Genomic DNA, 26,788 nt, shown 5'->3' with positions numbered 1-26,788 from the left:
CAGCCTTTTACACTTCAGAGGAACACTTCACTTTTCATAAAAGGATGTGGACGCACAGTTAATGATCCTCACATTCAAATAATGTGGTTACATCACGGGATGCCCAAAACAAGCAGTCGGTGGCTTTTAATGAGTTTCCTTACATCACCAAATTACTGTTTCATAAGACATGTTGCGACAACTGCCAAGATAACTCACCTCCTATTCTCTTTCCGGTAGTGGATTACAGCGTTTATCGCACTGTAACAGCAAGAACCCAGTCTATATCTAAGGAAATAATATCACAAAACTTCATGTGTGTGGATTAGACTATGTTCAGTTCACTAGTGGGTTTTTGGTGGAAGTGAGAACGCCACAAGAACAGAAAGTTTTTGCTGGCGACGATTCATGGCCGTGAATTATCTTGACTTCCTGCTGAAGGCACGCCCACTTTTCTCTCGACCAATCAGCGGTGTCGGTACTGCATCCTACAGGGCCGCGGAGTTCGCGGGAACCGGCTGCGGACGGGCTTTAACAAATTAGACTCAGAATTTGACTGCTGTCTTTGTTATGAAACCTGTTTATCATCAATTTGTCCGTTCTCGACTAATACGGTTAAAATCGGAGCAGTGACACGGCTTAATACCGCTGTCCCGGCCCCGAAGCTAACACCTGACGCTAGCTAGCTAGCTGGATTGTCACATTGGCTAACAGGAACATTGTGCTTCATGCGACTGCACAGAGAAAATACCGCTGAGTAGGAAGAGACAAAGGGCTGCCTCTGTCCGTCAAGAAAAAAAAGACGAGGTAACATGAGTTTGTTCAATTTGGACCGATTTCGTTTCGAGAAGAAGGCAAATAATAAAGAAGAGGAGAACGGGTCTGAAAGTCCAGAGTCAGAAAAGGAGAACAAGCCAGGTAACAAGTCTCTGCATGCTTCAGCTAGCTTACACTGCTGGTAGCCAGATGTGTCTGGCACCGTTAGCTGTAACATTACTAAAGGAACATCCTTATTGTTCACATGATGTTTTTCCTGCAACTCAGACAGATTGTTCTTCAGATGAATCCATTATTATTGTTATTGTATGGAGAATATGATCCTGCAATAGGAACTCGCACATTGTATGTATGGCACAGAAGACAATCTGTCAGAATTAATAATGTGAATTTTTTAAAAAAAAAAAGAAAAAGCAGTCAGAGCTTTGATATAATTTCAGTCTGTTCTTCTTTATAGATGACACTGCCCTAGCTATTATGATAAGATCATATATGTCAGTATGTATCTGAATTTCAGTAAGCAAAATTGCCAGCTGACCAGTTTCTGATCTGGGTCCCTTACACATCAACTATCTTTCATTTCCACTTGTCTCTACAGTATGCTAGATTATTTCCCTTTGTACTAGTGAAATATTTTAATTACAATGATCCTATTGTTACAGCACTTCCGTGTGTGATAGTGACTTGTAAAGATGTGATTGGTGTTCTCACATATCTGACTTACAATATTAGCAGTGGCATTGCAATAACATTGAAATCTGTATAGCCTTTACACCACAGTGGAGCATTAATCTTACCGCACATCTAGCACAACCAGCAGATTGTTGGTATTTGGCATTTGAACCAGACAAGGCACCGTTTATGAAATGACTTCCTTTGATTCCGCCATCATGCTTTGGTCTTGATTTTTTTTCAGCTAAGATGAAACCTGTCAAAGCCTCATCAAAGTCCCATGCCCTAGGAGTGGTTTTTGAGGAAGTCCTAACTATTGATTTAGAGGAAGATGAGGTCCTTTCTGAACCAAAGAGCAAAATATCATCACCCAGGAAATCCAAGTATGTGATCATTAAAATGAATTTGATTTACTTGTTTCACATTAATGCAGGTTCACACTGTTTCAATGCCTTTTTTGATTGTCTGCTGTAGGAAACCTGTTGGGAAGACGTCTAAAAATGTGGCATCAGATCATACGGATGATGAGGAAAAAGAAATGGAAGACAAAATGAACAGGCTACTGGAGATGTTTCCTCAGCTGTCCAGAACGGAGGTACTGGAGGTGAGTCTACATAGAACAGAGGTTTTGCAACAGAACATATGTGAACAAAACCACTGTGCTAAATTTGTGTTGCAGTGTTACACGGCCATCAAACGTCTTGATTGACTTCACTGACTGTACAGTTGTTTTATAGTGGTCAGATATTTAGTTTATATGTCAAACAGCTGTGATGTGAATACTCTTTGCTGAACTGCCCTCTTTAAGGCACCATCTTTTCTATTTTTGTTTGTTTTTTTCAGGTCATTGAGAGCACGGGCACATTGGATGGAGCTGTAGCTGTCTGCCTTTTAAGATTTGGTGATAAAGAAGGTTAGTGTTTGTTCCACTTTTTTCAATACATAATGACTTGGTTGTGGTTTTCCTGTGAGACACAAAGAAGGTTTAGTTTATAGTTAGAGAAAAATCATCAGCTTTCCACAAAAACCTCCTATGCCCAGTTTTAAAGAGGAAAAAAATGTTCATTTGCTTCTTTGTGTCGGTTATATATTCAGCAGTGTTTGCCTTAAAGTGTCATAAAGCAAGGCCAAAACCTAATTTGAGAACTTATTGCTGAACATGGTGTACAAATGTAGAGGTGTACTGTAAGAAGCTTGGAAGTATGGGAAAATACCACACAGTATTAACAATGACATGTCCACGTGACACCTTTTTTTTCTGCTGGCTTCTTTTGAGAACACTTGTCTGTTTTGTCCTCTCAGCCCCGAATCAAGGCAGGAAGAGAAAGCAAGATGGATCCAGCAGCTCTCAGGACAGTGGTGAGAGTCAGCTGAGCAAGAAGAGGAGATTATCAGTGGTAAGATTACTGCTTTCATAGTTTAAATGGCATAAGATGTGCTCATTATTCGGATTAAATTCATTTTAAGCATTTATAGTCTATCTAAGCAGTATTTCAGTAAGCTGCAGATTTTATACCCAAGATACTTTTGCTTAGAAACAGTACTGTTGGTTCATAATAATTATTTTCATTTCCTAAAAGTTACTTGAGAACTAATGCAACTAATTATGAATAAAACCACAAATTTATGTTTGTTTGTAAATGAACACTGTTGCACATCAGACTAATTATGACTAATTTTGCTTTCTCTTCTGATTTATGTGACTTGAAGTAGTCAGGCTTTTACCCTGTTTTGTATTTCAACCAGTATGTGAGGTATGTTAAGTATGTAACTGTTTTGTACTTCAAGGTCTCTGATGAAGGAGAAAATGAAGAGAGTGAGCCCAGCTGGGAGAGGCAGGAAGCCATGGTCAGAAAACTGCAAAAGAAGTTTCCTGACCAGGACAAGGAGGTAAAGACACACCCAAGGTCTACCTCATTAGGAATATTTGTATTTGGGTTCATTTGAGTCCCGTCTGATTCTGTATTTAATTACTCAGAAATATGGTAGTTAAGGATTGTGTGCATAAGAGTGAGCCTATGACTTTTGAATGTGTACTGTGGTGGGTTTGTATTGCTTTGACAGCCCATTCTGTAGAACGTAATGGTTTGCCTGCAGTATGGCTTCATTCGATATTCTGTATTGTTTTCACACTGTAGGGGGTAACTGGAAGCTGTGATTTGTTTGTATTTCTTTAGACCAATCGCAGCTGTTGTGGGAAAGGCTAAGCAAAGTATTCAGCTTTGATATTCACTCAGAATACTGACAGAATTGTTTCGATGGAACATTTGTGGCAGGTGTTGTGTATTATTTTATATACTGCTATGAAAAATCTATAAATGTGTGTGTTGAATCTGATGTACTGGCCCTGTAACCTGAACTGCATTCATTTACCTGGTAACTGCTGAAAACAATAAAAGAAGTCATGAGAGTGGTGTTGGCATGAAACCAAAGGAAGGACTTCTCCCTTTGGGGAGTTGCCGGGCCAGTCTCAAATTTTTAATTAAAAATTTAGGGAGTATCAGATTCTATTAAAAATAAAACCAATGATTTAATGGTGAAAAATTAAAGTTGGCAGGGGATAAAGAAGGATGGACTGAGGGCGTGAACTTACCCCAGCCCAGATAGTCTAAATAACCAAGCGATCTGGCAGAAAATCAGAATCTGTTCCCGGGGCGATTCTCAGTGTTTTGACCTGTCTAGAACAGCAATAAAACACTTTTTCTTGGCATCTGAAGACGAGGCTCCTGGACACTTTTTCATCTTTTCTGGTGAGACTTAGATTATTATACAGCAAGAACTTAGCAATGGCTTCTAAGTGTTAGTATACTGAATGATTAGTTTAGACGTTGATCATACGTTGGGGACAACTGGCCGTCCTTCAACACAGGGAGGATGAGCACTGTGATTAGAATAGATAATCCAACAGGGATGCCTCTCTGCACGATCCAAATCCTTTGCAAAACTTTTAATTTTCAGTGTGGTAGGCTCCTAGCCCAGAGGTGGTTGTTGTTGTTTCCCATAGCAAAGAAAACGGCAACGCGCAGATAGCAGAAGGAACGGATTAGAAGTCGTGATCAGTGGCAGGTTTTTACCCACATCCTACATCCAGTTAGTCAGACTGGTATCTGTAGACCCTGACATTATAGTCCTAACTGAGTCACTAAATTATTCAGTGAATAAATGAATTTGAATTTTTAAGTTCAGCATTTTCCGAGTATCTGCCTTGTTATTTGAGTTCAACATTATGAAGCAAAAACCAATCATGGGTTCATTGGATGTGTGGAGGCTGATCTGGAGATGGTGGACCTTGTGTTTTAGATGCGATACTAATCTGCTCTCTGTTTGGTGTAGGAGCTGCGGATGGTGCTGCAGGAACACGACTGGAATGTTGAAGATGCACTGCAGGTTCTACAGATGTTCTCAGACGAAGGTGCAAACACAACAGCTGCCATCTGTAACTTACGTCAAGTATATGTGAACTTTTAAGTTATGCATTTAAGTGATTCTAATATAAGCTGTTGTTTTTTTTTTCTGTTGTCAGATAATGCAAGTTTCAGCTCACCTGAGTCGAATGAAAAGGTCAGCGAATCAAAGAGCAAAGACGAGTCAAGCAGGAACCGCGGAGAGTTAAGTCGCCACAAAAATCACCAAAATGGTGAAAAGAAGATAAATCACAAGGACTCTGAAAGCCACAATGATATCAGTGAAACAGAAGACAGTACAGATGATTCAGAGGCTACAAAGGACAGTGAAGACGAGTCTGACTTGGAAGACGGCAAAAACAAAAGTCACATTTCCACTCTGCCGTCATGGATTCCAAAAAAGTTTGATTCTGTGTCTTCATCCTCACCTGTCGCAAAGACAGCAACTTCTTCCTCCCTGAAGCCATCCTCTTCTTCCTCTGTGGCCCAAACGCTGTCCAGATTTGCCAGTGGGACAAGCATAGCCAAGAAGGAGGCAGTGGAGAGGAAAAGGAAGGCCCGTGCCTCAAATGAACGTGCCAGTTCTGAGGAGGAAAGTGACGGTGAGGACACAGTGAACAGCGAATTCGAGGACTCAGACGAAGAGCTGGACTCTGGAGGTGGAATGACAGAATTGAAGAAGGAGATACTCAATTTCTTCCAGAACGCGTCAATAGATGAGCTGACATTGATTTCCGGGTGCTCCGTTAAAAAGGCCCAGAAGATAGTGGAGCTGAGACCCTTTGATAAGTGGCACAGCCTGGTGAGAGAACGTTTTTGTGCATTCATTTGTTAAAGCATGAGGCAAGAAACCTCAGACAGACATCATGCTGGGGATTCATTCATGTCAAGTTGAAGAGTTTGCACAAGTTTTCTGTGGGAGTAATTGTCAAAGCAAAGAGGTGTAGTCACTCAAAGTCTACTTAACACCTGGAAAACAGGACTTTGTGGCCTATTAAGTTTTGTTCACACCATATCCACTGATTGAGCAGACAATGCTGAAGTTCTCTGTGTAGAGACAAGACATTCCATCAATCTATGGAAAGCAGAACAGAATTCTGCTGTCTTGTAGCAGATTTTCAGCAGTTTCTTTCTCCAAACATCTGTCATCATAGTAAATATTAATCTTAGTAGTGCAGAATATTTCGGTTGGGATGTAATTTTGCAACGATAGATCAGTGAAATATTTCATGCCTTTGTGTAAACCAAACAGTGCAAGGTTTTTAACACCTTTTCATATATGTGTTTGGTTTTATGCTGTGTTCTTGAGTTGATTTTGAAGCCCCATAGAATATGTTTTATGTGCAAAACCTGTTAAGACACGGTGGTCTGTTGTTTTTTTTTTGTTTTTTTTAAGAATAATGGCACCAGCAAAGGTGAACTCCTGAGCTAAATCAGCCCATCTGAGGATTTATCAGAATTCATAGGAATAGGTTGTGTTGTAAGGGTTTAGTCTATATATTTGCTGTATTGTGTGATTTATAGCTTGATGTTCTTTCTTCTTTAGACTGAAGTCTTTCATAAGGACAATGGACTTTCAGAAGGCCTGCTGCTGGGCTGCAGAGTCGTCCTCAAAGAGCGGAAGGTTGTGCTGGACCTCATGTCTAAATGTGAGACCATTTCATCAAAAATGGTCAAAGAGGTGACTGAGGTGATGGAGAAGGGCACCGGAGCCATGAAACAACCCAGTGTACTCAACAGCCAGTGAGTAACGTTCACATACGCACAGTGCCTTGTGGTGATTGTGGAGCATTTTCCAGCATCTTTGCAATGTACAAATCAAGCAAAAGGTTCATGACGGATAGGAGCTTTCTCAGCCTAATACACAAACATGTTAACCTTGAGAAGAAATGTCAGTCCAAATGTTACCCATCTGGGCGTCGGTTAGCAAATTTCCTCCTTCAAGGCAGCCTCAGGCGTTTGCAGAAAGTGCTTGGAAGCTTTATTTTTACCCAGGAGTGTTTCTAAGTGATTTATGACAATAATTTAGCCCATTTTGCTCATAAATAATGTATTAGGACTTAGCAGACCCTTCCAGTGTGTGTTTTGATAAAACTCAGAGATCCAATTCTTGTTCTAAGTTGAATTTGCTGTCTTTCAGATTCCAGCTGAAACCCTACCAGCTGATTGGTCTAAAATGGCTGCTGCTTCTGCATAAACACAAACTGAGTGGGATCCTTGCTGATGAAATGGTGAGGCAACCAGCCAGGGACTCAGTGCACTGCCAAAACTTGTGATATGTTAATCATACACCCAAAGTCGGAAACAAATAAAATACTCTTAATGTATAAATCAAACGGTACAGCAGACTCCGACAGCTTTCTCTCTGCCTGCATCAAAGAGTGTTTTGTGTGAATATGTGGCCTTTCTGCAGGTGGGTAAACAGAAAATAGGAATGAAACATACAGAGTATGAGCAATAGAGAGTGAAAGCCCCAGAGTGGTGAGAAAAGTGAGAACTTTGACTTGTCTAGTTTAGCAAAGCTGAAGTGTTGAAGTCTGTCAGCATTTCTGCTGTCTGTACTGGCAGTGAGCTGAAACACAGATGTCCAAATGTTGTTTCTGTTCATCCACCTGGGGCTTTCTTTTACACTCGATGTTTATGTTTGATGTATCTCTCCATCTTTCTCCCCCTTCCTTCTCACAGGGTTTGGGGAAAACAATCCAGGCTATAGCATTTCTGGCTCAGCTGTACCAGGATGGAATAGAAGGTCCTCACCTCATCACTGTGCCTTCCTCTACTCTGGGTAATGAGCTCCACACATTACACACTTTGTTACCCGGTTTTCCACTAAATAATCTAACAACATGGAGTTAGATAAGGTTGCATTAACAGCATGTGTTGTCTGTTTACAGTCATATTTACACGTCAGCTTAGTCGGCTCACAGAGACTGTAGTATTCATGTCTGCTTTTGTCTCCTGAAAGACCCATTATGAGCCAAACAAGCATTTGACGTCATTGCTAAGCATTTCTGCCTTTAAACTGCAGTGGCAAACACTCAAAACATGGGTTCAGTAACAACTCTAAAGAACCATTCCTGTCACCTGGCAGGTTGAGGCTTTCCATATCATTATTCTTACAGTTTGAAAACTATGTTTCAGTTACTCTACTGTGAAAGTTCTGCAGTCTCTAACCCTTTGATGCACAACATGGGTCAAAAGTGACCTAAATCCAAAGGAAAATGGGATTCTCCCAACCCACTCTGCCCATCAAAGGGTTAAGTGTTTTACTCTCAAGAGAGCAACATAAAAATTTATGAGTAATAACAGTAGAAATCCATTTCTGCCCTGAAATGGTCTATATGTAACTCTACATAGTGAATATGCGAATCAGTGAAGTCACTGCCTTTCTTCACCCAATCCTCTGCAATGTGCTACAAGTGGAGCTCACGTAGGACTTTATTTAAATGTATGATTATAGAGTGCCCCAGTAGTTTAGCTGGTTGAGGAAGTGAACCATAAACCTGGGTAGAAGAGGGACATTTTTGTTTTTCCTTTGTAAGATTGGCACTGAAGTTGGAGTGGTCGTTCATTACATTCAAGCAAGTTCACAGCATGCAGATTAAACCCATCAGTGAGTTTCAATTCTGGTGTCTGTGGCATCAGTTGCGTCATCCAGCAGTGATTAGTTTGCCTTAGCCTACAGCAAGCAGGTGAGAAACTTATGAAGATGAGTTAGATACATTTTCTAATGGCCCCGGTATAAAATAAACTTGCCATTCAGAGTTGTCTAGATTGCAGTCTAAAAATGAAAGTGATCAGCATCAATGCCTATAAACAGTGTTTGTGTAATTACACTTTTTGCCTGTAGGTGGAGACAGAAATTCCACACTGCAGTTTTTTGAAAAATAATTTACTTGAGGTTTATTTACTTGAGATTTATGCTGTTTTCATTCTCTCTGCCTGGCAGATAACTGGGTCAGAGAACTGAAGCTGTGGTGTCCAGACCTCAAAGTTCTGGTCTATTACGGTAAGCTCATTCATTCATGTTTTCACATTAAAAAAAATCCTTATGTGTATCCTGCAGTTGACCTGAGAATCCAATCAAGTCAGGTTACTTTTATTTATACAGCACATTATTAAAAAGCAGGCGTTGATTGATATACAGCCATGGCAGACGGATTAGCAATGCAAGTTTAGAAGATCACACAGAATAAAGAGTTTAGGTAAAACACAGGACTAAGAGAAAACACGAATCGTGGTAACCAAGGAGGGAAAGTTTAGATAAAATAGATGAGTAACAGGATTAATATATAAAAGGCAGGATAAATATGGAAAATTACACGAAGTGAAATAAAACTAAAGTGTTAACTGTTATCAAGAGTATACAGAGATGACTGGAGAGGGCTTTAGGTCAAACTTGGCACTGCTGCAGACTAACTGTAGCCCTGCATTAAAACTAAAGGAATAATGCCATAGGATGAAGCTAGAAGGGGAAGTTTACAAAGGCATATCACAATATGAGAAACCAACCTATGCTTTGTGTTCCTTTGAGGCAGGATGTTCAGCCTTCAAAACGTATAATTTATGTTGATTGTTGGAAGTTGCATAGTAAATTAACACTGTGCCACATGTGCATATCTGCTTTCTGTGTGCATTTTCTCCTGTTTTATTATTGTGCGTTTGCTTTCTGCTTGAGAATGTTTGGACATGGCTTCATTTGACATCTTTTCAGGTATTGTGCTAATGGTCCGTGAGTATACAGGACAAAATCTGAAATCAAAGTAGAGCATGTGCCCCTGTTTTTTATGTAGGCTCTGTGGAAGACCGCCGCTACCTCAGACACGATATCCTCAATGAAGATGTCGAGTTCAACGTCATTGTGACCACGTAAGCAAACAGATGCAGTCACCCTGAGTGATGTTTTACTGCTGTTTTATTAAGCATACTACAAGAAAGCTAAATCATTGCTGTTGAGAATGAGTGCTGTAAAGAACCTGGAGCAACTTTTCACTCACGTCTTTGCTGTGTTTAATTTGTTTTACAGGTATAACTTGGCCATAGGAAACGATAGCGACCGCAGCCTTTTTCGTAAGCTGCGTCTCAAGTACGCTGTGTTTGATGAAGGTCACATGCTGAAGAACATGAACACTCTGCGCTACCGCCACCTTATGGCTATTAATGTTAGTTGACTTACATATTCAATACATTTCTAGCAACGCATTCTCTGCATTTCTGTGGTATTGTCATGTCTGTCAGCAAATTTCATTTTATTTTCTGTCCCTTACAGCCAGAGGTTTTTCACACAGCAGTTCAGAATATCTGTCTCTGTTCCTGCAGGCAGAGCATCGCTTGCTGTTGACAGGAACTCCTCTACAGAACAATCTCTTGGAGCTGATGTCTCTTTTAAACTTCATCATGCCTTCCATGTTCTCCAGCTCCACCACACAGCTCTCCAAAATGTTTTCCATGGTAAGTGTGTGTGTGTGTGTGTGAGTCATGCCCCTGTACTTGGAAAAGGCAAATTCAGTGTCTCTGTTTTTATGTTGAATTGTAATTATTCAGATATTCTGGTATAAAAACATGAATTTGAATCGCTAAAAATCGGCACCAAATACAAAAGCACTACTGGTGCCTCACAAAACAACAGGATTTGAGAAAGCATTTTTAATCTCTGACCTTAACTAATGCCTAATTGCCCACCAGTCCCTTTAGATGATTATATTCAGAAAGAGAACATTGTCTTGGAGACGGAATAGAAGCAGGCTACATAAGCATCCCAAAGCAATCGCAGTGTAATTATAGTGCCGTTATTTATTTTGTCTCCCCGTTGGACTAAAGTGATTAATGTTACATTATGTCAGAAATCCCATGAGGAGCAGAGCCGTTTTGAGAGGGATCGTATTTCTCAGGCCAAACTCATCATGAAGCCTTTTATCCTCCGAAGAATCAAGAGTGAGGTGAGTGAATCTGAGAAAAATTGTATCCGTTTTTTAAAATGTGTTACAAAGGAAAATGTTGGAATTACCTTGGTGTTGATAAGATTTAGATAATACTGGTATATTTTTTTGATACTGCATTATTAAAAAACTGTTTTTTTATGTTTTAAGAGAAAAACTTCACATTTTAACATTGCTCCGATGCATTTCCTTCTTTTTCTTCAAAACATTTGGTCTCTTTTTTGAAAAACATTGGCTGCAGGACATTTTCTTTGATAACACATTCTATATTCAGTTAGAGATAATCTGACGATAAAACAAAACAGAGTTTGCTTGTTGGTAGTATGGTCTTTAGTAGTTTAGCCCCAGGCCTATTTAATACTGAATTTCATTGCCCTTCTTTAATCTTGCATTAAATGTATTTACTTCCAGTTTAGTGAAACATTCGGCACTTTTAGTTTAAGCATTAATAGCCTGCAGCTGTTATATTAAAACATCAATAGTAGTCTAATTCATTCATGTAGTCACCAGTTTCAGTTGTGATTCAGTCAAAAATCAGTGTCCTTGAAAACACATGGCGATATAAATTTCTGCAAGCTTTGTTACTTATTTCAAGAGTTTCTTGGTCGTTACCGTTTATGTAACATTTGTTATAACGAAAACAATCATTAGTTTTAGCAGTGTGTATTGTAATTTAACTCATGGGGTTTGCTTTTCCCAGGTCCTCAAACAGCTGCCAGCAAAGGAAGAAAGGGTCGAGTTCTGCTCAATGAGTGAGAAACAGCAGGTTCTGTACCAGGCCCTCCTTAAAAAACTCAAGACTTCCATCAATGGCGAGAGTGAGCCTCATTTTCTGCTCTCCGTTTGACATTGCGGCGTTATTTTGTGCAAATAACATTTATTGGCGTTTTAATAATCATTTTCTCCAATGTGTTTCGTCCTCAGAGCGCGAGTTGTGTAATGTGATGATGCAGCTGAGGAAGATGGCCAACCACCCGCTGCTTCACAGGCAGTACTACACCACAGAAAAGCTCAAAGCAATGAGCAAGCTTATGCTCAAGGTGACTAAAACTTTTTGTTACAAAACTTACCATTCAGATAAATTTGCCACCTTAGCGTACCTGGAATTTGGTGAAGTACAACTCATTGAACTTGCAATGTTTTATTACCAGTTGTACTCCACCTCAAAAAGACTCGGATAGTAAAGCATTTTTGGGTTGACACTGTATTATGATTGTGTTTGATAAGTGTTTAATCTAAATTAATCTTTCATTCATTTTTCTGGCCTAACATCACTTGTTGTTCTGTTCCCTCTGTAACATTTTGTGGTGCTTCTCTGCTCTCTCATGTTAAGCGTTTCCTTCTTCATCTTCTTTTTCTTTCTCTTCAGGAGCCAACACACTTTGATGCAGATGCTGCTCTGATCCAAGAGGACATGGAAGTGATGTCAGACTTCGAGCTGCATCGTCTGTGCCAGCAATACTCCTCCATCAGTTCCTACCAACTTGAAAGCAAAGTGCTGCTCGACTCTGGAAAATTCCTCCATCTCACAGAGCTGCTGGCCTCACTGAAAAGCCAAGTAAATACAAACGGGCACAGTCACATTTGTAGTGTGTTGAGAAGTGTACATAGGCATTTTTTGGTGCACAGAAATCACATACCGCAACTTTCCTGTCATCCTACAGGGAGACCGAGTGGTATTATTCAGTCAGTTCACCATGATGTTAGACATTGTGGAAGTGCTGCTGAAACATCTGAAGCATCGTTACGTCAGACTGGACGGGTCGACGCCAATAGCCGACAGGTCAGTTTTGTCTCAGATTCAAATTTTAATGTGAAATCAGTTGCAGCCAAACTTTGAACAGTCATATCCATTGTAAACCACGTTTTCCTTATTGCACTGCATTCTTTACGGAAGGAAAATTGCATATATCTGTATTGTGATTTTGAGACTGAAAAGATCTTTTTAATGATAGTTTTATTGGTTTCTCTTGGAGATCAGGTTGAAGGAGTTGCAGTAACAATATACAATAAGACACATTAAATAAGGTTATATCCACATTCATTTGTTTTCATTTTAAAACGGTGTTCCAGAAGTTTTCAGAAATATTCTCTGTCCATGCTCATTCATTTGTAAACGCATCACATGGCTGCTGATGAACACCAGGCTTGTGTAAACAAGGAGCAAGATGTTGGTTGCTTAGTTGTGCATCATTTTAGGAAGAAAAAGAACCGCAAAGGCCAAAAATAAGACGAGATGTTTTTGCTTGGACCAACGACAATATAGAGCTGTTCATGAAGGCATGTAACAGTTTTCTGTCTTTGTTGTTGCTGGAAAAAGAATCATTTGTTTTGGGTTTAAGAATCAGGGAAGAACGCATAGCCACTGATAAGAACCAGGCAGAGAGTGAACACAGGCGTCATCGTTTCCAAGGTTTCCATTTCTGCCAGTCAAAACTAAAACACAACTGCAGAGTTTTCAAACTAACACTGGGTCAGCAGGGGTTCCAAACATCTCTACTTCAAGTGTTGCAAAATGACGGAGCGATGTGGACACTACACGTAAACTGAGCACAAGTTGTGTTTTCCCACCAAAATGTATTCGTGTGGATGTAGGCTATGAGCAGACATGTAAAAGATATTGGTTAAACTTCCACTGATACACGAAGTTTAGCCTGTCTGGAAGCAGAAAATGGAAGCAGTGTTTGCTATTCAGCCTGTACTCACTTGTGTCGACTGCAATGATTTCTCTGCCCTACAGGATCGTGTTGATTGATGAGTTCAACACAGACCCTGACATCTTCGTGTTTCTGTTGTCGACGCGCGCTGGTGGCCTCGGCATCAACCTCACCTCAGCTAATGTTGTCATCCTGCATGACATCGACTGCAATCCCTACAATGACAAACAAGCAGAGGACAGATGTCACCGAGTCGGCCAGACCAGGTTAGATCAGATGCGCATGGATTTAGGGATGTATTTTACCTCATGAGGTCTTGTAATTCCCTCTCATTATGTCAGAAATTTGGCAAAAACAATTCTGCGATATGTTTACGGATTCTGATGGGATTTAAATCTCAGAATTATGCAGTGGATATTAATTGCAAGTGCAAGACCTCCTCAGACAAAATGCTCCTCTTAAAAACAGTACGTTACATTTAGTGTAGTGACTAACGTACCTCCATGTGTGTGTCAGGACTGTACAGGTGATCAAGCTGATCAGTAAGGACAGCATAGAGGACTGCATCCTGGAGCTGGGCCACAAGAAACTAAAACTGGAGCAGGACATGACCACTGCTGAAGAGGGTAAGATGACATGTACACATACATGCTATAAAACTGCTCTTGACTGCATTTATTTACAACACTATTACTCTTTAATATAAGAATTCAGGCGGTTGAATTTGAAAATCCAAAATATACAAAACAGCTCCAACAGAAAAAGCAGTGCTGATTTCTGTAGGTAGTGCTGCGTATTGTGGCCCAAGTATGGCCATGCATTTTCCTGGCAGTCTGCTTGCATTTAGAGCACTGTGAATATTCCTCTACTTACTTATAGTTATTCCTCACATAACAGACTTCCCCACACTTAAGCAAATCAACGAGTTCATCAATAAGGGAAGAAGTCAAGTAGATCTGCTTGTACCCACATCTACCTTTTGTTCACAAAGGTACATGTGGGTACACTATGCTTTAAGACAAAGAAGTATTTGTTGGTGATAGTCTCTTAAAGGTACATCTTAAGGTTAAAAAAAAAAAAATATATATATATATATATATATATATATATGCATGCATAATTGCTGATCCAACAGGTAAACTCGTAAGGGCTCATGAAATTCCAAGGAGTCTTCCTGTGTAAATGCATCTTTTTGTTTCATTTTTTTGCTCTGTAATTTTCCTGGTTAAGTTATATCACAGTGACTACTACCATCAGGTCTAAAAGGAAAAAAACGATCGGGTCCTAGTTCTAGGACCATGAATCATGCAATTAATGTTTATGGGTAACAATCAATCAGTAAAATAGTAAAATTATCCATGTAGAGAAATGATTCACAGTATTGGGCAAACTAGGCACAAACATTTTAATTAAGGATCAGACATAAACAACATGTAGGTGCTACTCCGTAGTGGTTCAGAACTGCAGGCAAGAAATTTACACCTTTATGTTCTGAATTATTTATGAATTGAATAAAATAAAGCCTCATTTGTTCTTCAGGTGGGGAGGGGACCATACCTGAAGATATGGCATCTTTGCTTAAGGCCTCACTGGGAATGTGATACACAAACAAAGGACACTTGAAACACATTTTTGATGCTGTTGCTGTGGTTCTGGGCAGACTTGATTACGCCGACTGAACACACACTTTACGGTTTATACTGGAGGACGACTGCAAACCACTTAATGCCATGAAAAAAATGAAATCTGCTTTGCTGTGTTTCATGGTAGCTGTGCCTAAAACACTATTTTTTACACGCGCACAGTTCCTCTTCCCACTTTGACTACGAGACCAGTACATAATGACTGAAGGAAAATTTTGCCTTCTAAATATTATGCATTCCAAGTGTTATGTGAAGGTTCCTAGCAGTAGAAACTTGAGTTGAATTTGGAATTTGACTGTTCAGAAGTAGCCTCCAGTAATGCAACATGTTTAGACACCACTGAACTTGTTGGAAGAAAAGTACCATTAAAGTTGACATGCCATGCAGTCTTATATTATGAACATTCAGATGAAGGTGATGTATGCTGGTGAGGAAAATGGTGCATACTGCCTGTGTTTGATGGATGAATTAATCCAGATTCTACTGAAGTCATTTACCTGAAGAAGGTGGAGCATGGAGAGTGGCGTTTTTGCTTTTATGTGCAACTTTTCATTCCAGACTGTGTTAAAAAAAACAAAAACATATTTGTTCTGCCATGCATTTGGACTCTCTGTCACTGTTAGTGTTAATATGTTGAGTTTCATCCTTGTCACATTTTAAGTAAATTTTCTGGGGGTTTATTTGTTTTTAGACGCAACAATTAGTTTGACCTTTTTTGCCCAACAATACATGGTTGTTTGGGTGTTGTTCACCCATTTAATACACAAATATTCTGGATTTTTCTCATTGGTAAAACTAGAAAAACTGAGACAAAAATGTAAAATGTCTCGGAAAAAGATGGTGCTTGAATTGGTTTGTTTGCCATTACATTTAAATCCCTTGAGCCAAGTGACGAAGAAGGTGATTTCAGAAAGCAACTGCTACATTCATGTACTGTATAAGTGGCTAAAGTGTTGTATGTGTACAAGTGTTACTGTAAAAGCTTTTCTTAAGTTGTTTGTATGTTTTTAGGTTCCTGTTTGAACTAAATAATAAATATTGGAATAAATATTTGTGTGTTGACTATAGCGCTGCCAATTAGAAAATGAGCTCTTAAACACTCCCTGCAGTGAAAATTCATTGGGGGGCATTATTTTTCTGAACAAAAATTCTAAATGTGTAATTTTGGCACACAGTGAGGAGTTTTTGGGCTGTTTAATCAGTAACCACAGAGGGACTTTAATTTGTGATTATGCATGAATTCCTTATGTGCTCTGACAACAGACTGAAACTTTTTTAACTCTAGTTTGGCAACAGCAAAGTCCAGAGTAGTATGAATTTGGATTAGACCACATTACTGAGATGATTTATGATTATTCTTTATGTTAAACGTATGTGAAGGAAGCGCCCCCAGATAGCTCAACTGGTTGAGCAGGCGACCTATGAACAGGGGCTGTAGTCCTGCTGAACTACAGCAGCAGATCCATTCTCCTCCCTACTTTCCTGTCTGCCTCTTCACTGACCTATCAAATAAAGCCAAAAATAACTTTGAATATTTTTAAGAAGTATGTGAAGGAAGATTGCCCTTTTGAAACAACCTTTTTAAGTAGTCTACAGAAGTTCTTCAAAAAAATTTGCATCCAAAAAACAAGTTTAGGAGCTAAATAATGCCAGAAAAAAATGTGAACATTTGCAAATGATAACTTAAAATGCAAATCCTTTGTTGCTGTATATCATGCACATTCCGCTTCCACAAAAAAGATTTTTAAGTGTGTGCTTACCCTTGGGGTTATTGATTCATTTCCAGTAGACAGTTCATCATTATATTAAACTGAAGAGAACTCAAGGTTACTTAGAACTTTAAATGATGCTATTCCAAATCACAATTTCTTTATTCTAGTCTGCACAAATAGTATACAACATGACATTTAATACTGATGCATCATGAGGCATTTACATGGAAGATACTTATCAACTATATATATTTACTTTTACGGATGGTCTCTTTAATTTTGTATTCTTTTAAATCTAACTTCAATCTACACTCTAAGAAAAGGTGAACAGATTTTAGTATCTGAATGTTGAAATCCATGCAAAGTTACAGTTTTTACATTCTTCAAAAAAAAAAAAAAAAGATACTTGACAAAAGTTATCATGAAATCCTAAAATCTAAAACAACGTACCGTCATCTAATGCTCTACTCAGCGTTGGGGGAATATCGTCCACACCTGAACCCTGTCAAATGAGCGTCACATTTGATTGTGTAGGTGAAGTACAGAACTCCTTTGCGTAGCTGACAGCTTAGAGAATGAGTTCCTCTCTCAGGAAATACAACACATCTCCCCGCTACATCATTATACAGCACATCTCTGTCCCAGACTTCAAACCTCAACTCCTGACCCAGTTCCACTGAGCCAAAGTCGTAAGTGGCATTCCACACCGGGTCATTGTTGTCCATCACTGTCTCGGTCTCCTCATACATGCCGCTGTAGAAGATCTTCACGTAGGCGTCGGTTTTCGTGAACGTATCTGCCCTCAGCCCTGCAGCTCTGTGGATCTCCAGTGTTAGAGTTCCTCTGCCGGCCCTTAAAGGACAACAGTTGTGGTCCAGGTTGGGGGTCGGGGAGCAGTTCTTGAAACCAAATTGGTCCTCTTGCAGCTGGTTCTCTTTAATGTACTGTGTGACAGTGCTCCTCAGATTAGCACTGATCTGGGCGTCCTCCACCAAGTGATGCAGAGGGAATATGGCGTAAGAAACCACATCAGGATTGTCGTGGAGGCTGTTCATCCAGCTTTGGTACGCTTCAGATGGATCCTCCTGGTAGAGGATGTCTGGGAAGTACCTCTCCCCTCCAATAACCTCGATCCTATGGGTCATGAAGCCTTGGTAAAAGCCCATGCTCATGTTGCCCTTCAGGAGGTTGTCGCACTTGTTGGAGAAGGTAGCGTTGCCTGGCAGGAAGCCCAGAGCCATACGGAGTTCAGCATTCAGGCAGGTTTTAATGTCTGACTCTGAGAAGCCCTTCAGTGTGGCCAAACAGGTCCTGAAGGCAGTGACTCTCCTCACCTTACCACCGAGCTGGACCTGTCGAGCACAAGCAGATTATGGAGTCAAGGCTGAGAAATACTTTCATTAACTTAGTCCCTCATCACTAACCTTAAGCATCATTTTGTAATAATCAGTATTCTGAACCCCAAGCAGTTCTGAACATTTTTTTTGACCTATCATATTTTTCGTCACTGTGGACTCTTTTTTTTTTTTTTTTTTTTTTTACTTCTTTGGAAGCCGCACAACCAATGCTAAAAGCAAAAAGATATAATGTACATGAACTATAATGTCATTAATCTGCAAAACAAGAGTTGTAACAGAAAACACTGTGGGAGAGGAAGTAAAGTTTAGTACAGTGCATGACTGTAAATCTGCTGGACTGAATGTGTTTGTGTCTATATAACGCCTGAGCTGGCCTGTCTGTGTACCGATAACCTAACAAAAACCATGAGGTCAGCTTTACCATTGTCTATTTATGGATGTGGGTGCAATGTTGGTGGTTTTCTCAGTAAGGTCTGGGTAGGTAGAGGCGTCTTACTGCACTCGGTGCAAGAGGTTTTGTTCATTGTGAGTGAGAGACAATTTAAGAGACAATTGAAGACTCAGTTGTTCAGAGAACACCTAGGCACTTAATCTGACTCCACCTTAGGGGTAGAATAAGTCAGGTGGTCCAAAACCCTCGATCTCTCTAGCCAGACTCTTCTCCTCTGTTGTTTCCAAATGGTGGAACAAATTACCAAACTCTGTGCATTCTGCTGAGTCCCTTTCTACTTTTAAAAGACAATTGAAGACTCAGTTGTTTAGAGAACACCTTGGCACTTAATCTGACTCCACCTTAGGGGTAGAATAAGTCAGGTGGTCCAAAACCCAGCATTTATTTAGCGCTGACAAAGTTAAAAAAAAAAATAAAAAAATAAAAAAAGGGGGTGGGGGGGTGGTTGGCAATTCTTCTGCAACTTGATGGCAACACCTTTGACCAATCGCACTTGAAGCACTTACTACAGGTTTTTCCTTATGTCTGAATTCTTGCTTGTGTTGTACGTCACTTTGGACAAAAGCGTCTGCTAAATGAAATTGTAGAATTGTAGAGAAAAAGATTTGGTTTTCAGTTCAGGTTTGCCATTATATTTAGAGAACCAGTGTGTACTTTAATGCCACGTGTACAGAACCACACGCTTTCTTATCTCAAGTTCCCTTTAACTTTGACTTCTGCATTTTGTACTTTCACAGTATACTGTAAGTAGAATATAAAGGTGCATGTGTCTCAGATTAAATTGTGGAAATGGACCAGTGACGGAAGTATTTTAAGGACAGTTAAAGTTTGACATGACATGAGAACAGTGTTGGTTCTTTGCTATGAAAAATGAATGTATTACACATCATTCGATACTTTTTATTTAAAAAAAATCAGTGCACAACTATACTCTTTCATTCCCTGTAGACAGTAATTTGTTACTCTGCTCATTAAAATAATTTTGCATTTGCTCTGCAGCATCATCTGAGGTGCCTTGTCATACATTGTGCATATATTTATAAAATATAAAATGTAGAAATGATAATTTTATAAAATATGCCCATTTTTACAATCTGTACAGACACCATATTTCACATGACTCTGCACATCACCTGCAGAAAGGTTTCACCGTGCTGAATGTATCTTCCAACAGCTTGCTTCAACCTTCTCCTCATTATGCTTTTCATGAGCTGGACTGCCTTTATTTTATTGCTCAAGTATGTTTGATTTTCCTCCATCTATATTCTTAATGCCTCATTTATTTTCAGACTTGACTCCTATCTGCTGTGTAAAATCAGCCTGCAGCTCAGCCGAATACTTTTTGTCAAGTGACTGTTGGTCACAGCTGAGTATCATGATTTTGAGCTTAGATCTGTTACATTTTCCTGATGAAAACACACTATAAGAAAGCTGAAAATCCAATGATTCTCTGTCTTCTCATTGTTTCTGGCTCTGACAAACGGTATCATTTTGGTGATTTCTTTTTTCAAATCGCCAACAGAATTTGGGGTTCGAAGAGTTAACAAACACTGTGCCAAAAAGACATTGTGCAGCATATTTATCAAGATAGAAAAGGAAGGAAAAGAAAACCCTGTGTATCCAACACGTTTCTCTGACCTGGTGTATATAATGTGTCCCATAGGTGTCTATAAGCCGTCTGTATAGGGCTTTGCTCTGGGTTGTATTTAAACTCTGTGGCAGTCTCTTGAGATGCTTTGTGAACTCTGCACTCAGCTGGGGATGGTCAGCCAGCCTGTAGCTACAAAAACAAAAGGCATGTGGACTTCAACCATAACACAACGACAATGTAATCTTGACTTTTCTGTAACAAAGACAATAAACTGCTAAGTTCACTTTGAGGTCCCAACTTGCACCACTGGACTTGTAACAACAAAAAATGTTAACAGAAACATTTTCTTGCAATGTAAGACTCATTGGCATGCTGTAATCTAGGCCACCTTTCATGTTGGAACATATTCTGCCTTCTATGCATGCAAAGATCAGCAACAAAGGTTTGACAGACTACATGAGCCACATGTGGGTTTTACTTGTGTCCACATATAACTGCTCATTTATGTGTTGGACTGTGCTTTTGTGTAGCAATACTACATTTTAAATCATTTCTCTCACTGTCAGAGCATATTTTTCATTCTGCATTTCAGTCCAATAAATTCCCACTAATGCTTCATCAATCAGCACATTATCTACTCCGCTCTACTTTACCTGTAGTAGGTGCAGCTGATTTCATGAATGGCGAAAGTGGCTTTATCCACACTGTGCTGCGAACGAGCAAACTTGGCCAAATCTGAGCGGCTCCCTCCCAGCACCGCCTTGCCAATATTATCCAGGCTCAAACCCAAACCCCAGTTGTTGTTAACCAGCGAGTTGGAGCTGCGCAGCAGGGAGTCCACAGAGTGGTGGAGGGCACTGGAGAGCTGCTTACTGCACCGGCTGAAGGGACGCCAGTCGAGTACAGCTGCTGGGAGCCTCTGAATCTGAGGGGAGGAAAGGGCAGGATGTGGAGTGAGAGAAGAAAATAAAGGAAGTACAGCGGGAGGAAAAATGTAGAGCAGGAGGAGAAAATCCAAAAACAAATGCTTTGGTTGGAAGACAGAGAATGAAGTTTAGACTGAGTGAAAACGCCATGATAAAGAGACTGTGAAGCAGCAGGCCTGACAGTTTTCACCTGTCCGTCTTGGAAGCGGTTCGGACACAGTGTGCAGGTGTGGTTGTCAGCCAGGTGAGCTTTGACATTGATGACATATGCTCCCGTTCGACGCATCCGCACCACATCGAAGCCTTCCCCTGCCAGGTTGTGACCCGGGACAAAGGGAGCTTTCTCACACTCGGGCCCTGTGCCAATCCGACAGCCCTGGACCTCCAACACTACTGGCAAAGCCAATATAAACAGGACAAAATTTCTCCATTGGAATCCTCCTGCTTGCATGATTACCTAAATGTAACAGAAAACACTGTGGGAGAGGAAGTAAAGTTTAGATTTTATTGAGAACTTCAGGACTATCTTGCATGAAGTTGTTTTTTTTTGTACCAAAGTTGCTTTATTTGCCTTTGAATTCAAGCAAAATTGAACTGTGACGAGTTGTTTGCTACACTATAAACAGACGAGAGATGAGCTTCTAATCCTCTCTGCAATATAAACTGCGGTAATCCAGCCACAAATGTTGTGGTAATGCTAAAAATGTACAACAGACCTGCAACATAAGAGCACATGCACTCCTACCTTGGACTATTTTTTTATTCCTCCTTCAGTTTGTGTCTCCTTTTAGGAGTTGTCGAGCAGTGGCTGCTTTTTCCTGCTCTTAGTTTTAGTTCTTCTTGGCTGTCTCCATCGATGGCACAGCTTACTGTAAACGATGAGCTACAGACTAAAGTCTTGATCCTGTCCGACATGAAATCACGGTTCAGCAAGCTTCGGCTGTGCTGCCAGGCTGTGTTGGAAGCCTGCTGGGTGCACTCTTTGGTCTGTCCTCCGCCTTTTGACAAAGCACAAGGAGGGAGTTTCCCTGCTTCGAGGCTGTGGATCTGCTGCTCTCTCCCTTTTCCTCCCCCTAAGGCCTTAACAATTTCCTCAGCATGAGTGGTTTTGTTTTCATGGTCAAGACCTAGTTCCGTGAATCCCTGTCTGCCCTGTTTGTGTATGTGTGCATGTGCATTAGTGGGGGAGGGAGATATTTGTGTGGTCACGAGAGAAAAGATGAACATTAGTCTGAGTGTTTACTGGAAATGGGTGTGTGTGTGTGTGTGTGTGTGCATGTGAGTGTACGGTGCAGGACTGTAAATCTGCTGGACTGAATGTGTGTTTGTGTCTATATAACGCCTGAGCTGGCCTGTCTGTGTACCGATAACCTAACAAAAACCATGAGGTCAGCTTTACCATTGTCTATTTATGGATGTGGGTGGAATGTTGGTGTTTTTCTCAGTAAGGTCTGGGTAGGTAGAGGCATCTTACTGCAATCGGTGCAAGAGGTTTCGTTCATTGTGAGTCAGAAAAAGATTTGGTTTTCAGTTCAGGTTTGCCATTATATTTAAAGAACCAGTGTGTACTTTAATGCCACGTATACAGAACCACACGCTTTCTTATCTCATGTTCCCTATGGCTTTGACTTCTGCATTTTGTACTTTCACAGTATACTGTAAGTAGAATATAAAAGTACATGTGTCTCAGATTAAATTGTGGAAATGCACCAGTGACGGAAGTATTATAAGGACAGTTAAAGTTTGACATGACATGAGAACAATGTTGGTTCTTTGCTATGAAAAATAAATGTATTACACATCATTCGATACTTTTTATAAAAAAAACCCAGTGTACAACTATACTCTTTTATTCCCTGTAGACAGTAATTTGTTACTCTGCTCATTAAAATAATTTTGCATTTGCTCTGCAGCATCATCTGAGGTGTCTTGTCATACATTGTGCATAAATCCTTATACTGATAAAGAGAACATCCACAAGATCCTTCTTCAATGTTCTTTATTTAAGTATTATCACAAAGCAAATTGCAAATTGCAAATTTGGTGGAACTCAATCCTAGGAAGACTTCACAGAGAAAAATGTCATGATGTGAAAGAGGCTCAGTTACATATTTTAAAGAGTCAAGGTGGTACTGGAAGCAGGTTATTTTGTTTTAAAATAAAAGTAATAATGAAAACTGATTAGTAAATACAGTATATTATCCCCAACACTACGAGAGACATACCTCAAATGAATACAATATGAAAATGACAGCAGATTCATGAATTGTTATAAACACTCCAGTCGAGCCAAACTTTGCAGATATTGAAATAAAAATGTTACATGTTCATTTATTCAGCATTAAAATATAGATTTTATAAATGGTAGGTCTAATCATACAAAGCATGCAAAGCTCATAAAAAAAATGTTCATTTGCTAAATGCCATTGTGTGTCTTGGCCTCATGAGGGCAGTAATGGTTCATTTGAAGTTTTAAAATCACCTCTGATTCACCATTTAGTGATTTTAAAGTCACACTGCCTTCAGATCTAAGAAAATACACATTATTCAGTATAAAGTTTTAGTATAACTTGCAAAGTAAATTTTATGTGAGATGATAATGTAAAAACTGATACAAAACGATATTTTCCATTTCTGTAAGAGGCTTGACAGTGATTTCTGAGGTATCAGTAAACAAGGCAGTTGACAGCAGAATCTGTTTTGGCAGATTAATCTCTTCGGCGCCGAGCCTCTAAGCTAAACGTGTCTCTAAAGCCTCGTCTTGCTGCGACTCCCCCTCAGTCCCCTCACGTATACTCACATAGCCTCTTCTATTCCTCCTCCTCCTCCTCCTCCTCAGGACCACTGCCACTATGACCATCAGCAGCATCATGCCCATCACCCCAAATACTATCCCTGCCTTTTTTCCACCAGACATCTGACTCCGTTCTGAGTTAAGACTGTCAACAATTTGCTTGATTTCCTCTGGTTTGGCAATTTTCCATGCCTTGGTCTGCCCCACTCTGACCCAGCTTCTTTCTCCTTCAGAAATTACCATTACTGTGTTAGTGGCTTGCATGGTTAAAAGTGGAGGTTTAGTGAATGGAGGCAGGTGGACCGGTTGCAGCTGCCCACCTGTGAACAACCCAGACTGGACACAATAAAGAATTTCACAGCCGTCGCTGACTGCAGCAAGGTGCTGACTGAACTTGGGAGGGCACCTGCGTTGATTTCTTGCCAGTGGATTGCTTGACTGACAGCTAAAGAAACCACCGAATGGGACTGCGTACCTGGTGCCAGTCTCAAAATCATTACTCATGCACAGCATTTGGCCATCTGAGAGGAACTTTACTGGAATGAAGTTTAAGGGGCAGCTTTTGGCTTTAGTAAGGGGGTTCATCAGAGAGGGACTGTACATACCTCCAAAGAGGAACCCTGAATTTTCTGGGGCTATTCCGTTTACAGAGCACCAGTAGGTGTTGATGCGAGCAGAGCGAACACGGTTGTTGTCATGACATACTTGATTCGTACAAGTTTCCAGCCAAAAAAATCCACAACCATACGTTTCGTCATAGCAGTCATGTGAAGTGTAACTCTGCTGTTTCACTTCTGATCTCAGAAGAGTCGGGGTGTAAGGTGAACGGCAGGAGAATTTGCCCGTATCTGGGTTTTTCTGGGCCAGAGTATCACAAAGTGGACCTGCATCAGGGCTGATTGGGACACACTCTTGGTAGACGCCACCAAAACTAAGGTTTGTAGCAGGACCTTCACAGGAACCATCATCAATATTGGCCTGGAAGTTGAAGTTCTTGGAGCCGATGTCAACACATCCAGGGCGGGTGTTGACCTTATAGTAGCGCTCTACAGCCTGGTTCACAGTGAGAGCCACTTTGTTGATAGTAGGCTGCGGCAGATCAGGCAGGGTGTTGGTGTTTATGATGTAGTGAAGGGGAAATCCCCAGCGGTCAATAGCAACCAGGTTGTTCCTGGTACTTTCCTGCCACTTCTGCAGAGTGATGCCAGGATAAAAAGGTATGCCACCGTGGCTTTGTGTGAGGGAGTACTGAATGTTGGACTGATATGTTTGAAGTGATGAGCTCTGTTGGGTACTTTGACTGCTTATATCAAACTTGAGTTTATCAAAAAAGTTAAAGCCAGCCTGTGTTTTGACGGAAGAAGACTGTGACACAGTGTCCGATACGTACGATGAAGTGAGGTAGTCTTCCTGCACCAGTGAAGCCCCGGCATCGACACTGGTGAGGACATGAGTTCCATAATCCAGCACCATCTTCTCTGAGAGATAGTCTGCCTTCCTTGTCTGGTTGTTTTCAATTGCCTCAGCTATTTCTTTGGCTTGCTGAACGAAGCGTGAATCCAGAGTGAAGTCTGGGTGAGCCTTAACTGTGTAGATGAAGTTGCGGACCTTTTGAAAGAAGGATTATATAATAACATTAACATTAATATCATAAATTGTTTAAGGTTATTGTTTTTCAGACATTTTCAAAAAAGTCCTTTTCTTATATGCTTAAATTAAAATGACTATATAACCTCAGTCCTGGGACTCCAGTCAAAAAGTCCACTTTGTGGCTAACACAGGTACACGGAAATGCAATATGCAACCAGTAAAGAAATAAAATGTTTTAAGGCAATCAACTCTTTTATAAATGACATTTTAAGCAATACACAAAAAATGGGTACTTTTATATGCATGATTTTTTTGTACATTAGTATACACTGAGGGTTTTTTTGTTTTGTTTTATAAATACATCCAAACCATGACAAAATCAAAGCTTACCTGTACTCTCGCCAAAGTTGAAGAATCCCGGACCTGATGAGTTTTCATCCTCATGTTCTCATCAGAAAATTTGCCATTGAGCACTGAAAGGAAGGAGACGTCTACATTTATGCTGTGAGACGTTACGCTTTTCTGGTCCAACCATGAACTGATTATTTCAGAGTTGGTCTCCACGCCCGTCTCTTTGTGTGGGATGACAAACACTTCATCTGGGATGAGGTAGAGCCCGTCCTCGGTGGTCTGGCACTGGAAGTAGCTCATGTTCATGACTCGACCCATGTCCATGTTCCGGAGGTTGTCCCAGCCTCCACCTGGCAGCACCTCCAGAGCTGTGACTGAGAGGTTGGTGGATGCCCGACATTGTCTGAGCCAGTTGGTCGGACGGCTTACAGGGACTGAAGAGCAGACATGAAAGAGAAAGAGAGCCAAGAGGATCGCTGTTGGCTTCATGATGGCTGTGTGCGAACTGAGGGCTGGGATAACTGAACTTAAACATGTTGCCACCTCCTCCTCTTTTGTCAGTTGTCATATGACAAAGAAGAACTACTTATTCAACATGTAATAAAAGAGGAAATGATTTTGCTTTCATTTATGTCTGCTGGTCTGTTTTTGTCTCAGATTATGCTGTTGGGGCTAATTATTAACAGTAAAGAGACCCTTTGATTGCTTTTTATAAATTTCAATCTGAGAAGTCTGTACATTTGTCATGACTATTGGATTATAACCATATAAAAGGCAATATTTCAGTGATTTATCTTATGTTATAGTGAAATGATTTATAGATGAGGCTTCTCAATTAGATAAAATGTTAAAATAAAGTCATGACGACCTTTCTAAATATACACACAATTTGAAGTAAATGAAACCTCTGTGTAGTTTGCTTTTCACTGTATAAAGGATTTAGC

The 26,788-nt window shown here is 40.3% G+C and overlaps 3 protein-coding genes across 5 annotated transcripts; 1 reads left to right on the top strand and 2 right to left on the bottom strand.

Moving 5' to 3' along the window:
* Window positions 1-438: 438 nt before the first annotated feature.
* On the top strand, window positions 439-16,119 carry smarcad1a (SWI/SNF-related, matrix-associated actin-dependent regulator of chromatin, subfamily a, containing DEAD/H box 1 a). The gene is made up of 23 exons (XM_022197277.2): window positions 439-897; window positions 1,673-1,811; window positions 1,903-2,032; window positions 2,272-2,341; window positions 2,731-2,825; window positions 3,217-3,318; window positions 4,762-4,840; window positions 4,952-5,634; window positions 6,379-6,575; window positions 6,973-7,063; window positions 7,518-7,617; window positions 8,782-8,841; window positions 9,626-9,701; window positions 9,859-9,994; window positions 10,152-10,283; window positions 10,676-10,771; window positions 11,472-11,589; window positions 11,696-11,811; window positions 12,141-12,329; window positions 12,436-12,554; window positions 13,512-13,694; window positions 13,945-14,054; window positions 14,968-16,119. The coding sequence occupies exons 1-23, from the start codon at window positions 792-794 to the stop codon at window positions 15,027-15,029; spliced, it is 3,189 nt and encodes a 1,062-aa protein (XP_022052969.2). The 5' UTR covers window positions 439-791; the 3' UTR covers window positions 15,030-16,119.
* A 799-nt stretch (window positions 16,120-16,918) lies between these two features.
* prf1.5 (perforin 1.5) lies at window positions 16,919-22,319 on the bottom strand. Of its 3 annotated transcripts, none has more exons than XM_051950894.1 (5): window positions 21,855-22,319; window positions 21,300-21,566; window positions 20,837-21,108; window positions 20,231-20,372; window positions 16,919-18,135 (listed from the first exon to the last, which is right to left on the bottom strand). In XM_051950894.1, the coding sequence occupies exons 2-5, from the start codon at window positions 21,558-21,560 to the stop codon at window positions 17,248-17,250; spliced, it is 1,563 nt and encodes a 520-aa protein (XP_051806854.1). In that variant the 5' UTR covers window positions 21,561-21,566; window positions 21,855-22,319; the 3' UTR covers window positions 16,919-17,247. The 3 variants fall into 3 exon arrangements, with proteins under 3 accessions (XP_051806854.1, XP_022052970.1, XP_051806855.1); XM_022197278.2 differs by having other exon boundaries at window positions 21,300-21,585; window positions 21,855-22,317; XM_051950895.1 differs by having other exon boundaries at window positions 21,300-21,502; window positions 21,855-22,311.
* A 772-nt stretch (window positions 22,320-23,091) lies between these two features.
* mpeg1.1 (macrophage expressed 1, tandem duplicate 1) lies at window positions 23,092-26,335 on the bottom strand. The gene is made up of 2 exons (XM_022197280.2): window positions 25,884-26,335; window positions 23,092-25,511 (listed from the first exon to the last, which is right to left on the bottom strand). Exons 1-2 carry the CDS (start codon window positions 26,331-26,333, stop codon window positions 23,841-23,843), a joined length of 2,121 nt encoding a protein of 706 aa, XP_022052972.2. The 5' UTR covers window positions 26,334-26,335; the 3' UTR covers window positions 23,092-23,840.
* Between the last annotated feature and the right edge of the window lie 453 nt (window positions 26,336-26,788).

Source organism: Acanthochromis polyacanthus, chromosome 7 (assembly GCF_021347895.1).
Source record: "Acanthochromis polyacanthus isolate Apoly-LR-REF ecotype Palm Island chromosome 7, KAUST_Apoly_ChrSc, whole genome shotgun sequence".
NCBI lineage: Eukaryota > Metazoa > Chordata > Actinopteri > Pomacentridae > Acanthochromis > Acanthochromis polyacanthus.
The sequence above is the reverse complement of the archived record's forward strand: the minus strand, read 5'-3'. Positions and strand labels throughout refer to the sequence as shown.

Excerpts from the sequence above, each read along its gene's own strand:
- smarcad1a (XM_022197277.2), top strand. The coding sequence starts at position 792 with ATGAGTTTGTTCAATTTGGACCGATTTCGTTTCGAGAAGAAGGCAAAT. Across the intron at positions 3,319-4,761 it reads TTCCTGACCAGGACAAGGAG|GAGCTGCGGATGGTGCTGCA; the intron begins GTAAAGACACAC and ends TGTTTGGTGTAG. Across the intron at positions 7,064-7,517 it reads GGATCCTTGCTGATGAAATG|GGTTTGGGGAAAACAATCCA; the intron begins GTGAGGCAACCA and ends TCCTTCTCACAG.
- prf1.5 (XM_051950894.1), bottom strand. The coding sequence starts at position 21,560 with ATGCAAGCAGGAGGATTCCAATGGAGAAATTTTGTCCTGTTTATATTG. Across the intron at positions 21,109-21,299 it reads ACCGCTTCCAAGACGGACAG|ATTCAGAGGCTCCCAGCAGC; the intron begins GTGAAAACTGTC and ends TCCTCCCCTCAG. Across the intron at positions 20,373-20,836 it reads ATCAGCTGCACCTACTACAG|CTACAGGCTGGCTGACCATC; the intron begins GTAAAGTAGAGC and ends TTGTTTTTGTAG.
- mpeg1.1 (XM_022197280.2), bottom strand. The coding sequence starts at position 26,333 with ATGAAGCCAACAGCGATCCTCTTGGCTCTCTTTCTCTTTCATGTCTGC. Across the intron at positions 25,512-25,883 it reads CAACTTTGGCGAGAGTACAG|GTCCGCAACTTCATCTACAC; the intron begins GTAAGCTTTGAT and ends TTCTTTCAAAAG.